General features: G+C 34.6%; 1 protein-coding gene across 7 annotated transcripts; it reads right to left on the bottom strand.

Moving 5' to 3' along the window:
• Nucleotides 1–1,308: 1,308 nt before the first annotated feature.
• On the bottom strand, nucleotides 1,309–15,748 carry LOC105109514 (ankyrin repeat-containing protein At5g02620-like). Of its 7 annotated transcripts, none has more exons than XM_011004241.1 (5): nucleotides 14,836–15,728; nucleotides 10,394–10,531; nucleotides 9,590–10,143; nucleotides 9,450–9,472; nucleotides 8,374–9,298 (listed from the first exon to the last, which is right to left on the bottom strand). In XM_011004241.1, the coding sequence occupies exons 1-5, from the start codon at nucleotides 15,374–15,376 to the stop codon at nucleotides 8,623–8,625; spliced, it is 1,932 nt and encodes a 643-aa protein (XP_011002543.1). In that variant the 5' UTR covers nucleotides 15,377–15,728; the 3' UTR covers nucleotides 8,374–8,622. The 7 variants fall into 7 exon arrangements, with proteins under 7 accessions (XP_011002547.1, XP_011002548.1, XP_011002543.1 ...); XM_011004242.1 differs by lacking the exon at nucleotides 14,836–15,728 and adding an exon at nucleotides 10,656–11,409; XM_011004247.1 differs by having other exon boundaries at nucleotides 9,173–9,291; nucleotides 14,836–15,736.
• Nucleotides 15,749–17,153: the final 1,405 nt, after the last annotated feature.

Genomic DNA, 17,153 nt, shown 5'->3' with positions numbered 1-17,153 from the left:
TTCTTCCGGTACTCATTATTCATCAAAGCATTGGACATTTCAATGAATTTAATCTTTTCTTTACCATAAAGTAAAGTGGTGATGAGATGTTTATATGTGTCAGACAGTGAATTCAATAACAACAAAGCTTTATCTTCATCATCAATTTCCATATCTAAATTCTTTAAATCAGCTATCATTTTAATAAAATCATTCAAATGCTTTTTAATAGAAGTACCTTTCTTGTGCTGAAAGCGGAAGATCCTTTTCTTCAAGTAGAGACAATTCTCTATACTCGTCTTCATAAACTTGTCCTCTAGTTCTTGCTATAATTCCTTTGCAGAGTTTTGTTTTGAAAAGGCATACTTCTAATCCTTTACAAGACAAAATCGGATGGAACTGCAGGCCAACCGATTTATCCTTTCCCATCTTTTATCATCCAAATCCTCCGGTTTATCTTCTAGAATGAAATCCAAATTTATTTGGACAAACATATCCATGACTTCACATTTCCACATGCCAAAATTACCTTTCCCATCAAACTTCTCCACCTCAAATTTGATACTTGATACCGGGTTATATTGTGGAGGTATACTAGCATTTCTTGCTAATCTTTTTTCTGGAATATCAACCATTAAGACGTTTTTGGATTACAAATAGGATCCTGAAATTGTTAAAACATGCACTTTTATGCTTAAAAGAGCCAAAAACAGTAACTTCGGTGTGCTGTTTCACAAAACAGACACCACGGTTGTGTCCGGAATGGTTGAAATGCTAGGAACTAGCTTGACTCTGCCTAAAACCGATCAAAAAATCACTGAGTTGGCCAAAAAACCAATCTGATCGAGTTAACTCAGGGAAGGAGTATTCTATCTCTGATAAAGAATATCCTATCACGGGAATATTCTCTTACTATCAATAGAACATTCTTATTTAGTCAAGAGAATATTTTGTCACTGTTAGATGACGTGTCTGATGATATGGCAATGTGAACCCTTTGATGATGATGTGGATGATGACTCAGCGCCAACGTGTTAGATGACATGGTTGTCTTCTCATGCTCGAATTCGGGCATTGTCTGATTTTTCTAGCAGATTTCCAGCAAAACTTTGATTTTGATGATATCTATATCGCCAAAATCATATTGACGAGAGGAATCTCCGCAAGTGGTCAAAATCAAGATTTGAGAACTTTGAAAATTCTACAACTTCAAATAGAGAGCTGAAAAAACATGTTTTTTCAGTGTTCAAGTTTCTCTAATACTCTTATACCAATTTGTTGTGCATATTATACCGAAAGCAAACACATCATACTTGTAATCATCCATGGGTAGCTGTTTACAGACAGAAACCAATACTTGTGCTAACACTTACATAACCAGGCATCACATTTCAGAAAATGGAAAGGATTTAGTGTAGGATAATTGCATGTGGGATATTTCATGGAATGTTGGTATCAATGGTTTCGACTCAACAACATTTTAAAGATTTGGAGAGATTCCAAGGTATAGCTAGAATATGTTTAATGAGGGGAATCTTCTTGAGCAAGTAATTGTAGGTTTTTGATAGTGATGACTAAAGAGGGAAATAAACTAGTGCAGAGATGCTAACTGGGATAAAGGAGACTGCATATAGAGTAATTTTTTCCCAACTTTCCTTACTGTATATCATCAGAAGTATTGTTGCTCCAAATGCTACCATCATCATAGCCACGGAAAAGAATAGAAATGTGAAGCCTATCATCAACTTATTAGGAAGTATATGATTGACATCTTTAAATCGAAACGGCGATGATAGGATAAAGAGGAAGGTAACGACTGCTGTCAAAGCAAAGGTAAGGGAGAGTACTTCTGCCACAGTGAAAACCACAAAGAATGGTTTATTGAGGAGGACAGGAACACTAATGCTCTGATTCGGACCTCCTGGAACGGCGTAGGCTGCAGCAAAGGCAACGGTGGCAATGAGAACTGCTACCACATAACATCCTTCTGCTGTTGTCTTTAGCCATTCTTTAGCTAAATTGCGGAGTTCAGAGTTTGCAGTAAAGAAAAACCCTTCTGCAGTGAGCATCTTATTGTTCCGATGACCCTGGAAATGGGATGGAGTGACTTTTTCGACGCGCTGTGTTCTCACATGGATAACAAAGAGAACATGTCTTTCAAAAAACTTTTAAAATAAAAAATATATACAATTAGACCATTAATTGTTTTTAGATCTTTCTTCTTATAAAACAGTCATAAATGATTTTCTTAAGATGGATTGTTATGTAAACTCATGCTACGATATCGCTATAAAGTGTGTAAATGGAATGTAATATTGCCAAACGTCTAGTCAAATTGCTTCAGGATTCAAGATTAGTATGACTGTCAAAAAATATTGTGGTTACCTGTGAATTACGTGAATGATAGGGTATGTATAGCAGGAAGGTAAAAGTGAGAAGTCTAAAAAGTGCACCTCAAACCGGAGTAACTCTTCCTGTAATAGGTATGTAGTCTTAGGATATTTAAGCAATCAAACACGTACAAATTTACGTGGTTTAAGAATTTATCTATTCCAGAAGCTACTAGTTTGTATTAATCACTTAAATAAACAATATAAACAAAGAGGAGGAGAAAACTCTTCTCAACTTAACTCTACACTCAAACTCTCTTTTCTCTTATGTTCTTTTTGTGTTTTTCACACCTTAACCCACAACTCTTCATTGAGCATATATATATATATATATATATATATATATATATATATATATAAATGGGAGGAAAGGAGTATAAATCATGCTATGATTTATGCCACCATTTGTGTTCTCCACCATGTGCAAGGTGGGAGGTTAGGTATTCCCACTTGTATATGGTAGGACATTGTTTGTCTTTATTTATTAACAATCTTCTACTTGGAGACAAATAATGAAATTATCTTTTATCCTTGAAAACCAACTGAAGTTGTACACAACTTCAGTTTATCAAGTGTAACTCTTTTTGTTAACATGTCAGTTAGATTCTTGCTTCCACAGATTTTTTCTAATAGTAGTTGTTCATCGTCTAGCAATTATCAGATGAAGTGATATTTGATCTGAATATGCTTAGTCCTAGAGTGAAATGCTGGATTCTTGGTAAGGAAGATTGCACTCTGATTGTTGCTATACAAAGTACCGTTTCCATTCATTTTACCCAATTCTTTTAGGAAACTCTGTAACTATACTATCTCTTTTGTAAATTTTGAAACTGCAACATATTCAGCTTCTGTCATTGAAAGAGCGACTATATTTTGCAAGGTAGAACTCCAAGAAACAACAATACCTCCTAGAATGTGTGTGTGTGTGTGTGTGTGTGTAGATATATATATATATATATATATATATATATATATATATATATATATCCTGTAGTACTCTTTCTGCTATTAATATCTCCTTCTAGATCAGCGTCTACAAAACCTTTAAGTTTCAAACCACCAGCTGAAAAGGTAAACATGTCTCTGATGAATATTTTAAGTATCTCATGATCCATTTCACTGTCTCTCAATGCTGTTTTCTAGGATTGCTCATATTTCGGCTTACAACTATCATTGCATAAATAATATCTAGTCTAGTACATACCATAACATATATCAAAGAGTCGATAGCTAAGGTATAAAGAATTTTATCCATGTATTTACATTTTTGCTTCTAAAATGAACAAGCAAACAGGAAGAATGCATATTATTCGTTGCTTTGCCTTTTCCTTTTGGGATAATCCTACTTTAAAGAAGCTAGCATAGAAAATCAACTGTGTTTCACGTTAATGACAAATTGTCCTTGAAATCTATTTCCAACTAGTCATGGGGACATCATTTACTTCTGCTTGGAGTATATATAGAGTGCAATGGAAGTGATCACCAACCAGCTACTAGGCCGGAGGGTAATTCCCCCGCAGTGAAACATGAGATCAAAAGCGTTAAAATTTCAGTCAAGGAACTATATACTTGAACACGGCAGGCCAGGAATAGCATCGCAGTGCTCTTCTATATTTCTAATAAACCAGAATGTTTATGTTCTTTATTATTTTATTGATGAAGTCTTAGAAAAAACTTCAGATACAATGTGAACTTTCCATGATTGTGTTCTGGGCTACTGTAGTGAGGGGTTTGAACCTCTCTAGCTCGGGTTGTTCTTGAAACATCAGTCTCCTGGTAGGACAGGGGATATTCCGATGATTAATTCAGTAAATGTAAGAGAAGAAAGTAATGAACATAAAGAGAAAAATAAAATGAGAAGAAAGTAATGATTAATTCAGTAAATGAACTTTCCATGATTGTGAGGGGTTTACACTCAGTTCTTGAATTTTTTTTTATGGAAAATGAGACGTATTATCAGTGGAAAAATTGTTATTCATTAGTGGTTGTGGAGCTAGTAATTTATTAGAGGAAACATAGTGTTTATCAATGTTATCGAGTGCTTTTAATATATATATATATATATATATATAAAACTCATGGGCTAGTCATGGTGTGTGAGCAAGTCTTGTCTTTGAGGTGTGTGACATAATCGCCATTGGTAAAGACATTGGCTAGCTATCCATAGAGATGACTAGGCGCAGAAGACATGCCAGCATGCGTAGTGTTCAAGTGGCGTAGAAAAAGTTATCTTCTCTAGATAGAAAAAGTTTCATGTGCACACAGAAAAATATAATTATATGCATGAAAAATTTATGTATAATTCTTCAAAACCTAAAAGAATACATAAAAGTACGTGCTGGGGGGGATTTTGTATGGGGATTACATGAGCTCTTCTTGATTTTTTTTTAATGTTTCTACAAGAGAGAGTCGAGTTTAATTATTTTTGCTATAATCTAATTTTGAAAATATATCTTTTCAGTAAATTTAATTAATTTTAATTATGTTATTATTTTTTATTTTTAATTTAATTTTTATATGTTAGAAAATAATAAAAATACATAATTGAGATTGAAATTGGACCAATAATTGAGTATTAGTTTGAGAATTTTTGGGCTATAATTTAAGAAGAAATTGATAAAAGAGTTTAATCTGATTTAATTTAGCTAAGATTAAAAGAAAATGAAATTCAAGGAAATGAATATCTAATTTAGAAGATCAATTATGGTCTAATGGAAGAAATTTTTTTGAAAGAAATTAAGAAGAAAGAGGTGAAATTGCCTGAATTAGGAAAATCCAAAGGCCAAGGACTGAAGTACAAATGACGCTAAAATCAGGGACCAAGAAGAAGTTTAATTTGATTTTAATTAGAAAAACCTAATTATAATTAAGGCTGAAAACGACGTGGTTTCATATTAAGTGAAAGTGAAGCGATGCGTTTTGATAGAAAGAGGGAAGAGCATATGATGAATATTTGAACGCAACAACGCCGTTTTGTTCTAAATTCTGCAGAAATTCAGGGCATCAAAAGATGTTGGAACAACTGACTCTCATGCAACATTAGAGCTTGATCTTGGTCCTAATTGAATCTCTTGGTGGCCCAAAAACAAAAGAAACGTGTCCTCTACAATCGTAGCACAAGAAATCAGGTTTTAACTCTGAGGATCTACTACAGATTTGGAGTCAAACATACCCTCTCAGTCAGCTTTTCATCAAGAACTATAGCCCAGCCCTTCCATTCTTATGCAAGATCCATTTTTCAAAATTTGATACTCTCTCCATGAATCAAGCAAAGAGGAATCAATGGCCAATACCTAAGCTGATTTCCAGGGCGTTCTTCAAGGATTTGATACTAACAAAGGCAGTGATTTTTTTCCCCTTCTAAAAAGGATTAACACCCGCCTATAAAAGGAACACAAAAATGAAAAAAAGGAGGATCAACGGAGGGAAAAACAGAGAGGGCAATGAAAGACGACATCTTCATCCCTCTAGAGGCAGATCGTTAATTCTTCTAGACAAAGAGAGGCCCATTTGGTGCAGATTTTTGGTGAGTTTTCTTCACTTTTCCAGGTTAAAAAGCAAGCGGATTACACAAGTAAAATAAGCTAATTAAAATACACAACAAGCTTTATAGAAATTCTTCCTTAAACTTTATTAATTTGTAAAACAAAAAAAAAAACACTATACATAAATCCATATAAATGCTATAAACAAAAATTGCATGCTACACCACCACCTTGGTCTGCAGCAAAACATGTATGGTCTCTTATGATTATTCAGTTTTCACATGAAGAATATCATTACGTACTCGTCATTCCACGCCTTCTTCGTGTATAAACATGTACGAGTAGAGCTCAAGACCACATATTTGTGAGATCAAGACTTTATTCTATTTTTGCTTGTGAAGTTTGGATAGAGTTGCAGGTTGTTCACCCTTGAGTATGCATATTCGTTTAGGGAATGGAATCCCAGGAAGTTAATCTTTCATGATCATTAGATAAATGAAAAGAACGTACAGAACTGAGAGGTGTAGTTTTTTGTCTTCTTCCCCTGAATGGCTTGGAAAGTGTTTGTCTTTGCTCCCGCTCTAACCAGCACCTGTGCTCCCTTCCAGTAGGAAGCCTAACGAAGTCTTTCCTCTCTTTAAACTGCCAAGTCCCTCACGCTGATTCGTTTCTTTTTCAATAGATAATCGTGGGCCGTTTTGTCTGTACTTCAATGCATGCCGGGCCTAGTTTAAATCTTCAATGTTAATGGGTAATAGGTTCGGCTAAATTTGATAACTTAGGCTATTTGGTTTTGGACTGGATTTTTAGGTTTGGTTTAAGTATATATATACAAAAACAATAACTAGGTTTATCAACATTTAAATTAACCTAAAAAATAAAATAAAATGTATGGAATGAATATTGTACAGATGAAACTATTCACCCCTCGCGATACACTTTGGATAACCTTGTTTATTGTTTAAAAAATTCATTTTGATCCTTAAGAATTTATTTTGGATAATTTGATGCTGATTGAAAACCAATTAATTTAATTTTTTTAGAAAATAATAAAATTAAAATAATAAAAACCAAGATTAAAAGCACACCACACGTGCCAAAATGTTTAAGAAAGATATACTTTAGTTATCCAATTTTAAAAATAATACAAATTATATGATTTCGGTGCTTTAATTTTTTTTAAATTTAATTTTGAAATAAAAATTTATTTTTATTATTTCTTAGTCTTTGGTTGAGAGGAGTAAGAAAAATTATTGGATTCCGATGATAGAAAGAGAGAAATATTGTTGACACAAATTAAACCATCGAAATAATTGATTATTTTTTTCTTATGCATTTAAATTTTGAAGAGTATTTCTGATTCATCTATAATTTTTTTAACCTATTGTATCGATGAAATTGATTTTCAAAGATAACAAAATTTTATTTTGAGATAATATTTTTAATATATGGAACCTTGCATAATGCTTTTATTTTATTTTATTTTATTTTATTCAATCAATTTAATTTGTATCTCTATTTTTATTATTTTTTACATGAATAAAAAAATTATTTTAATAAATAAATTTAGAAGATACAGCTGGTTGAATGTCAAGGCTTGCGAGATTAAATATTTTGATATATAATTGTCTTTTTTTTTTTAGTTAATATTTTTTTTCCAATTATTCACACGCATAGTCCTTAATATATTTAATTATATGTATGTATAAATTTCTTGATTTTCACTTAATTTTTTATAACTACAAAAACATGTTAAAAAACCTTGTGTATATAATTTTTTTATTTTCTTTTTAAAATCTGATCCATAACAAATTACGGATCAAATATCTAGTTATATGTATAAACTTAAAGACAAGGATTTTGAACTTGATTTAAAACAATATATATACCTTAAAACCTATTCATCTGAAGTCAGTTAGTAGTGGGTGTTTATAGGGTTCGAGTCAAGTCATCATCCTTAATGGTATATGATTTAATTTATTTAGGTGCAATGATGAATTTTAGTTTTTTTAATATTTATTTTTCACATACCATATCAAGAGATAGTAAAAATAAACACTAAAAAAATTTAATTCAAATCTAAAATGCCAACACTGGAGGTTCAATCTTACAAAGTAAGAGAATAGTCGTTTGTTCATAAATTTATTGTAATGCTACAACTAACAGTACTATCCAAATCTCAATCAGAATAGTTAAAAAATAATTCTTCTTGATTCACTTTAAAAGATCTCAACATTGGAGGTCGAATTATTCAGTGCTAGGTGGTTTTTACAGATCCCGCTCATGGAGTTAATGCCTAAACTATCATTACTTTGTAGTGCTATATATTTGAATAGAACTTGTAAACAAACTATTCACTTGGAAACGACTCTTGAAGTTTCAATGAACCAAAATTTAGGTGTTTAGGGTTCATCATTTTGCAAATTGAACTGACAAAGTTTCAAGCAAAATGTTCTGTCCCTCCTGAATAAGAGAAGAGGGGACCAGTGTCAAGAACTCTGGTTAAATTAACACCTATGTTACAAGAATTGCTGGCTTTCTTTGTTACTTATTGCACATATCAGAACATTATATTATTTGGAATCCTTACAATGTACAAACCAATAACTCATCACATCATTCTCATAGACATCATACTTATAATCATCCATGGTGGTAGTTGCTTACAGATAGGACCAATACTTGTGCCAACCTTTACGTACACAGGCAGTCATCAGATTTCAGAAAATGGAAAGGATTTGGTGTAGGATAATTACATGTCGGATATGTTATGGAAAGTGGGTATCAGTGGTTTCGACTCGACAACATTTGAAAGAGTTCCAAGGTATAGCTGGAATATGTTTAATGAAGGGAATTTTCTGGAGCAAGTCGTAAGTCTTTAATAGTGATGGATAAAAAGGGAAATAAGATAGTGCAAAGATGCCAACTGGGATAAAGGAGACTGCATATAGAGTAATTTTTGTCCAGCTTTCCTTGCTGTAAATCATCAGAATGATTGTTGCTCCAAACGCTACCATCATCATTGCCACAGAGAGAAACAGAAATGTGAAGCCTACCAGCAACTTATTAGGAAGTGTATGCTTGAAATCTTTAAATCGAAACGGGGATGTTAGGATAGAGAGGAAAGTAACAACTGATGTCAAAGCGAACGTAAGGGAGAGTACATCAGTCACAGTAAAAACCACAAAGAATGGTTTGTTGACGAGGACAGGAACACCAGTGCTCTGATTCGGACCTCCTGGAACTGTGTAGGCTGCAGCAAAGGCAACGGTGGCAATGAGAACTGCTACCACAGAACATCCTTCTGCTGTTGTCTTTAGCCATTCTTTGGCTAAATTGCGGAGTTCAGAATTTGCAGTAATGAAATACCCTTCTGCAGTGAGCTTCATATTGTTCTGGTGATTCAGGAAATGGGATGGAGTGACTTCTTTGACGCGCTGCGTTCTCACATGGATAACAAAGAGAACATGTCTATCAACTATCAAGTTTTCTTAAAAGAAAATAATTATAGAATTAGACCATTATTTTTTTTTTTATTTCTTCTTATAAATCATACATAAATTACTTTTTAAGATGAATTATTATGTAAACTCACCCTACCATATTGCTGTAATACGTCTACTCCAACCGCTTCAGGATTCAAGATTAGTTTGACAATAAAAAAATATTGTGCTTGCCTGTGAATTGTGTATGATAGATGTGCTTATCAGGAAGGTAAAAGTCTAAAAAGTGCACCTCAAACCAGAGTAATTCTTCCTGTAAGAGGAATGCAGGGCCTTCCATCTTCTCATCAGATACAAAGTCCTTTCTTTTCCTTCCGACGGTGTGTAGAATGGAATTCCCATCACTGTCAGTCTTCCTTGCCAGCCTCCTCATAGGCACGTCCATTCCTTTCACAAGCTCGAAAATCTTCCTTTGGCGGTATTTGATTGCTACATGCAATACATTGCGCCCTCCATCATCAATGTGTTCGACTGCCTGGGGATATAGCTTGAGTATTTCTTCAACAATCTCCACACAGCCTGACTTTGTAGCCAAAATCAGAGGAGTTTCTCCAAGACTCTCTTCTTTGTCAAGAATTTTATTAGACAAATGTACTTCTTGCCGTTCTTTGCCTCCCTTTTCTCCGTACTTGTGGATCTTAGGCTTGCTCTGGTCGATGCTAGAATACGTGAACTCCCAGGAGGTATCTTTTCTGACTAAAAACTTGGCAAGCTCCACAGCTGATCTATGCAGTTGTTTTTGCTTTTGAACCTTTTCTCTCCATACTGAACTTCCATATGATTTTGCTTCCAAGAAAATAAGTTAGTCGCAAATGGTTAGTTGCATATAGATTCTGTGATGTAATGTAAGAATGAGTGTATTATGCAGAAACAAGGCAAGTTACTTCATGTTTGTTAAAAGGAATGACAGAAAAAGAAGGGAAACTACAATGAAAAAAATCTAAGAATGTTACATTTTTTTTTTATATGAGAAGTGCCATAATCACATCTCACTGATTCAGTGAAAACTGGAAGGGTAAGGATCATACTTCCATACCTAAATTAATGAATCCTTCTTCAGTCTCTAGTTTAAAAGCTGATGGGTTGCATGATAAAAGCTGAAGACCAGTCATACCATCGGCATCTTTTTGGCCAATTAAGTGCGTATAGTCCAACGCAATTCGGTATGCCAAATCTGTGGCCCAACATAATTTGTATGAAAGCAAACATTTCAGCATCAGAATATCAACTTCACATGTTGAAACAAAATTGACTTGCAGATGGGGGGGAGAAATGAATTTATAATTGACAATGCTTACCAAAATGCAGAGAAAGAATGGCCATGTGTAGGATAGTGGTTTTATCACTTCTCTGTACATAGAATTGCAAACCAGATTCATCATATACAGAGACTTTAGCAGCTAGAAAGTTGAACATATCGGTTTTTCCATACCGGACCGCACGAAAGAGAGCCGTCTCCCCATTGTGGTTGCGCATGCCTAACAATCCGGGGGCTCTCTTCAGAAGTTTATCTGCAATAGCAACAGTGTGGTTGCTTGTGGCAGTCTCATGGAGGATTGTGTTTCCTACACCATTTTGGCGAGTCAACTTGTCGAGATGATGGCTAGGCAACTCATCTAGTAAATTTTCTACCAGAGATGCTTCTTTGGCATATGTAGCCATGTGAAGTACTGTATCGTCGTTTACTGTTATTACGTGCAATGCATGATCTTGAATTTTTTGGCACAGTTCTGCAACTCTCTTCTTGTTTCCTTTCATGAGAGCATAGTACAAGTTTCCGTTTATTTTCTGTTTACGATCGATTTCATTGGTACCAGGAGACATCAAGGGTTCCATGTAGAAGGGAGGGGGTAATTTTTTCCTTGAAAAAAAAAAAATCGCTATGCCAATCCTCAATAATAACCTTCTCCTTTATATCAGAATTCTACTATCATGCAACAGGATCCTGTTAATCTTGACGAGTACACTTACAAAGTATAATATTCTAGCTATCTCTCCTATTCTAAAGCTGTATCCAGAGCTTTTGACTTCATGACTGCATTTGGATTATCAATCATCTTTACTTGTGGTAGAGTTAGAATCTTGAACTTTTCCTTGATTTATTATTGCACAGTTATGATCACTAACTAGCTATATAGTTTTGCTTCATATGCTAATTGGCACTTTATTGAAAATGAACGTTGCTTTATATATGCCTTTAGCTGGTGCTTCTCCATGTTTAGTGGAATGTGGAATGTGGAATAACCTTTGTGTTGATTCATGGAATTAAATTCCTACTTTGTCACTAATTCTGTTTCATTAGTGCAGTGTCATAAACATTCCCATGTTATGCATGCCAGGCTTACAACTCATAGTTAATTGGGAATAATCTTAGCTTTGCCTATAGTAGTATATTAACATCTAATCCAAGGGACGAATTCGAACTTTCTTCCCTCAGTGAAATGCTATCCCCATGGCGCACATCCTTCAATTGGACTGAATTGAGTGTAGATTTAAAGAATTACTTATGATTTGCTAATTGGTTTTCTTATCACTAGATTAATTGCTTATTTGCTATTTTGATTACCAGAATCAAATAGATATTTTTAGTATGAATGTTTCTGTAAATTTTGTTAAGTTAATCTAGAGAGTTAAAGATAAAAAAACGAGAAAGAGAGAACCATTATCTTCTAATATATATATATATATATATATAAAAGAAGTGATTACTTCTTTTAGTAACTACTTTAAATATTTGGATCAGATCTAACCTAAGAACCAACATTAAGCATATGCTAATTAAACACATGTAGTCATGACACAAATTCATTAGCAAGAGAGCCAAATGGTGCAGCAGATGGGCAACAGGTATAGCTGACTAAACATGATGATCAGGCATAAGTTGCTCACTGGAAATCAAAATTTTAGGCATTAGTCATCTTGTTTTTGTTTGGAAACATAGAAAGAAGAACCAGATGCAGCACCAGGTCAGGATCAATTCAACTTAAAGGACCGGCATTGATCAACAATATCGCTCTCTGTTGGTTATTTAATTATTGGTGTCGATTTTTTTTTTTATAATAATCCATTGATTTGTTAATGAAACAACCATTCAGATAATAACGGAGAGAAACACAATGAATTTTAAGAAAACTAAAAAAGAAAAAGATTGGAAACAAATCCAATTACAATATATTAGTAATAAATCTAAGCTTTATTCTTTGCAAGCTTCCTGCTTGTGTTGCTTCCATCTACGTTTACCTGGATCACCAACAAGGATAGTCTTCACTCATCATAAATTGGTTTAATATGATTATTGAAATCCTCACAATTATCAACAACTCAATAACTTGCTGCACAATGTTAACAATAATACATATTATCTTCCATGTATGGTATTTCATGGAATGTGGGACTCTGAGGTTTGGACTTGACAACATTTTAAACATTTGGACATCATCATACAAGGTTTGGATAGAACAAGTTTAGTTAGAGGAAAGTTTTCGAGCAAATAGTTGTGAGTTTTTGATAGTGAGGAATATAGAGGAAAATAAGATAGCGCGAAGATGCAAACTGGGATAAAAGATACTGTGTATAGAGTAACTTTAGCCCAATTTTCCTTATTGTATATCGTCAGAAAGATTGTTGATCCAAATGCTACCATCATCATAGCCACGGAAAGGAACAGAAATGTGAAGCCTGCCATCAACTTATTGGGAAGGGTATGCTTGAAATCTTTAAATCGAAATGGCGATGAGAGGATGGAGAGAAATGTCACTACTGATGTCAAAGCAAAGGTAAGAGATAGGACGTCCGAGACAGTGAAAACCACAAAGAACGGTTTATTAACGAGGACAGGAACACCGGTGCTCTGATTTGGACCTCCTGGAACTGTGTAGGCTGCTGCAAAGGCGACTGTAGCAATCAGAACAGCCACAACCGAAGATCCTTCTGCAGTGCTCTTCATCCATTCTTTCGCTGAGCTACGAAGTTCAGAGTTTGTAGTAATAAACAAACCCTCTGCAGAGAGGTTCTGACTGTTATGGTGGCTTACGAAATGAGGTGGAGTGACTTTTTCGACTCGCTGTATTCTCGCACGCAATAAAAAACTGACATGTCAATCACTGAAGTTTTCCAAAGAAAATAAGCATTAGACCATTAATATTTTTAGTTCTTTCTTCTTTTCTACCGTATGTGGAAATGCAATGCAAATTCCTCAAGTTTTGTTCCAATTGCTTAAAGATTCAAGATTAGTGCAGCATTCTAAAAAATATGCCTGCATGTGAATCATATGTTGATGCTAAAAGTCTAAAAAGGCACCTCAAACCATAGCAACTCTTCTTGTAATAGGAATGCAGGGCCTTCCATCTTCTCAGATACAAAATCCTTTCTCTTTATACCAACAGTGTGCAGAATAGAATTCCCCTCGTTATCAATCTTTCTTACCAGTCTCTTCATGGGCACTTCCAATTTCGTCACAAGCTCGAAAATCTTTAACTGTCTGTATTTGATTGCCACATGCAACACATTGCGACCTTCGTCGTCAACATGTTCAACTGCTTGAGGGTAAAGCCTGAGTATTTCTTCCACTATCTCCACAATGCCTGACTTGGTAGCCAAAATCAAAGGAGTTTCACCAACATCATCCATTCTCTCAGGAATTCTAGCAGCCAAAGACATCCCTTCTTGCCCACCTATCTCTCCATATCTGTGTATTTTGGGCTTGCTCTGGTCAATGCTAGAATAAGTAACTTCCCATGAGGTATCATTTCTAGATAAAAGCTTGGCAAGCTCTACAGCTGATTTATATTTAGCCTTCTGATTTTGAACCTTCTCCTGCCAAGCTGTACTGCAACAGGATTTAGCTATCCAAGGAATAAAGCAAGTCAGCAACATACATACCTAACTTTAGGCTCTGGAACACAACATAAATAAAAATTATCTACAAGGATGAATTGCTTTGCAGAAAGATGGAAAATACATGACTGTAAGAAGATTAACCTATGTACAAGAATCTTATTATTTCAAGTACGAAAAATTCAGAGAAAAAGAAGGAAATTTGCAACACATTATTTCTATCTGAAGATAAAGGAAGGATTGTTCAAGACTTCCAGTGTCATAATCTTGACAAGAAAGAAGTGCACTAAAGTATTAGCTGTTCTGAATGTGATTAGAGAAATGGAAGTGATCTTGTATACACACCTAACTTAATGAATCCGTCTTCAGGCTCTTGTTTAAAAGCTGACGGGTTGCATGAAAGAAGTTGAAGACTCGTCATCCCATCACCGTCTTTTTCGCTGATTAAATGTCTGTAGGCCAATGCAATTTGGCATGCCAAATCTGTTTTTTTCATTAAAATTGTACCAGAGAGAAAAGTTTTTATTTTAAAGCAGCAAAATAAAAACTTCAGCATGACTCAGAATTGAGATTTTATTTAATTCCACCAAACATAACATACAGAAGTGCCCAAGAAATGAACTTGTGATTTATAATGCTTACCGAAGTGCTCAGAAAGAATTGCAATGTGAAGGATAGTGGTTTTATCACTTCTCTGAACATAAAATTGCAGACCTTCTTCGTCATATCGAGAGACTTTAGCAGCTAGAAAGTTGAACATATCAGTTTTTCCGTACCGAGCTGCACGAAACAGAGCTGTCTCTCCATTGTGGTTGCGCATACCTAACAGTCCGGGGGCTCTCTTTAGCAGTTTATCTGCAATAGCAATTGCATGGTTGCTAGTGGCAGTCTCATGGAGAATTGTGTTTCCCACTCGATTTTGTCGGGTCAACTTGTCGACATGATGATCAGGCAACTCATCTAGTAATCTTTCCACCAAGGCTGCTTCTTTAGCATACGTAGCCATGTGGAGAACAGTATCATCATTCACTGTTATTACGTGCAATGCATGATCTGAAATTCGTTGGCAGCGATCTACAACATCCTTCCTGTTGCATGTCACTAGAGCATTATACAGAAGTCCATTTGTTTTCTGTTTGGTAGGAACATCAGCATTGCAGGAACCCACCGGTGGCTGAAACATCCTGTATAGGGAGGTGGCTTCTATCTTTTGTTGGCCTTACTATCCTTTGATTCTTTTGATTTTGAAGACAAAGTAATATTGTTGTTCTAGCCCTCAACAATGAATAGCTCTGCACATTTTATGTCAAAATCCCCTTTTTCTACACCTAATCTTGTCCATCGGCCTATACACAAAGTACCTAGCTTTTTATTACAATACATGTAAATGCTGGGTCATACTTTTCAAAGAGTAATTGTCTTTGTGAAACATCACTTTGATGATAGAAACCTGCTTTATCCCTTTATCGAATACTTTTCTTTTCTTTTCTTTTCTTCTTTTCATTAGTGCAATCCCATCCAAAAGCAGCACGTTTTGCACGTCATGCTTTGCAGCTAATTAGGAATAATCTTTAGCACGTAGTACAAATTTTTTTCTTTAATTTCATTACTGCAATGGCGTGTTCCACGCTTAGCTTTACATCTTGATTTAACTAATTTCTATACTATATGCAGCCCTTTTATTCTTCAAGATGTCTCGTTGAAAGAGATTATAATTATTAAAAAAAACCCTGAATATTTAGTAAAAATTTTATAATAATAGTTAGAAAACATACTAATATTTTTAATATATCTTACTTAAAATAAATTACATTATTAATCTTATTTTAAATTGCTATAAATTTTATTTATTTATATTATGATAATTTACTGGTAATATTTTTAATTTTAGCATTAATAAATATTTAATTATAAATATTTCCGATGTTAATATTGATGAATATTTTATTTTAGGTAATTCTAACTTTGGTGATGGTAATTACTGAATTATGAATATTTCAAACTTTAAGATTAATATAAATTAGTAACTAAAAAGAAATCATTAAAATTATTTTTTTTATTTTAATAAAATCAATAAAAACATATTTATTTTCTTATTTATAATGCATGCAATTTCTATTTCTATTTTTTTTTACCTATCTATTTTTTTATTTTTTTGAGGCTGTGTTTGACCCGTTGACTCGGCCAGTGACCCGACTGCTCAAGGAACACGCACACATGCTCAGCACAGTACAAGAGTAATTAAAATTACAGGTATATGCAAGTAAGGTTGTAGCCCAGCAGTTGAAGGTCCCTTTTTCCACACCTAGGTTCAAGTCTTATTGTGCATTCCTATCATTCTCGTGGTGATTTGCCTATTCATTAGGCTTGCAAGATATTCAATTAACACGAGGATTAGGATTAGTCGTGTTGAGTAAGCTAAAAAAAACAATTACAGGTATAGAGTGCCAAGTGAATAATACTTGCATGCACAGCTAGTGAATTGAAATACAAAAGGTGAGGGAAAACGAAAGCTTACCTGGTGCAACTGCGGGGTAAAGACGAAGACGATGGTGACGACCGGTTAGCTCTATCCGGACGATGTCTTCTCCCTCCTCGTCTCCTGTCTGTCTCTTAACCTTTTTTTCTCTGGGTTTTCTTCCGGTCTTCTTCTGTCTCCTGTTCCTGATTTGTTTGCTTCTCTCTCCACTGGTATATTTTTTCGTTCTTCTTAGTTCATCTGATCCTGCTCCCGGTTGCTGGAGTTTTGAACGAGATTCTACGGTTCCTCTCCTCTGTTTCACTCTGCCTCTGGTTTTTCTCTGTCTGTGCATCCTCTGTCTCCCCTCTGTTCTATGTTTCTTTTTTGGGTTCGTGCTCTCTGTTTTTCTTTTTTTGCTCCCTTGTATCTCCCGATCGTCTGTCCATCCCCTTTCTCCGGTCTCGTGTCCCGGCCTCCAGAAATGGCGGGCATCGTGGAG

This window comes from Populus euphratica, unplaced genomic scaffold, assembly GCF_000495115.2.
Source record: "Populus euphratica unplaced genomic scaffold, PopEup_1.0 scaffold220.1, whole genome shotgun sequence".
Lineage (NCBI taxonomy): Eukaryota > Viridiplantae > Streptophyta > Magnoliopsida > Malpighiales > Salicaceae > Populus > Populus euphratica.
The sequence above is the reverse complement of the archived record's forward strand: the minus strand, read 5'-3'. Positions and strand labels throughout refer to the sequence as shown.

Excerpts from the sequence above, each read along its gene's own strand:
- LOC105109514 (XM_011004241.1), bottom strand. The coding sequence starts at position 15,376 with ATGTTTCAGCCACCGGTGGGTTCCTGCAATGCTGATGTTCCTACCAAA. Across the intron at positions 10,532-14,835 it reads AATTCTTTCTGAGCACTTCG|ATTTGGCATACCGAATTGCG; the intron begins GTAAGCATTATA and ends GTTGGGCCACAG. Across the intron at positions 9,299-9,449 it reads TATTACAGCAATATGGTAGG|AACGCAGCGCGTCAAAGAAG; the intron begins GTGAGTTTACAT and ends TATCCATGTGAG.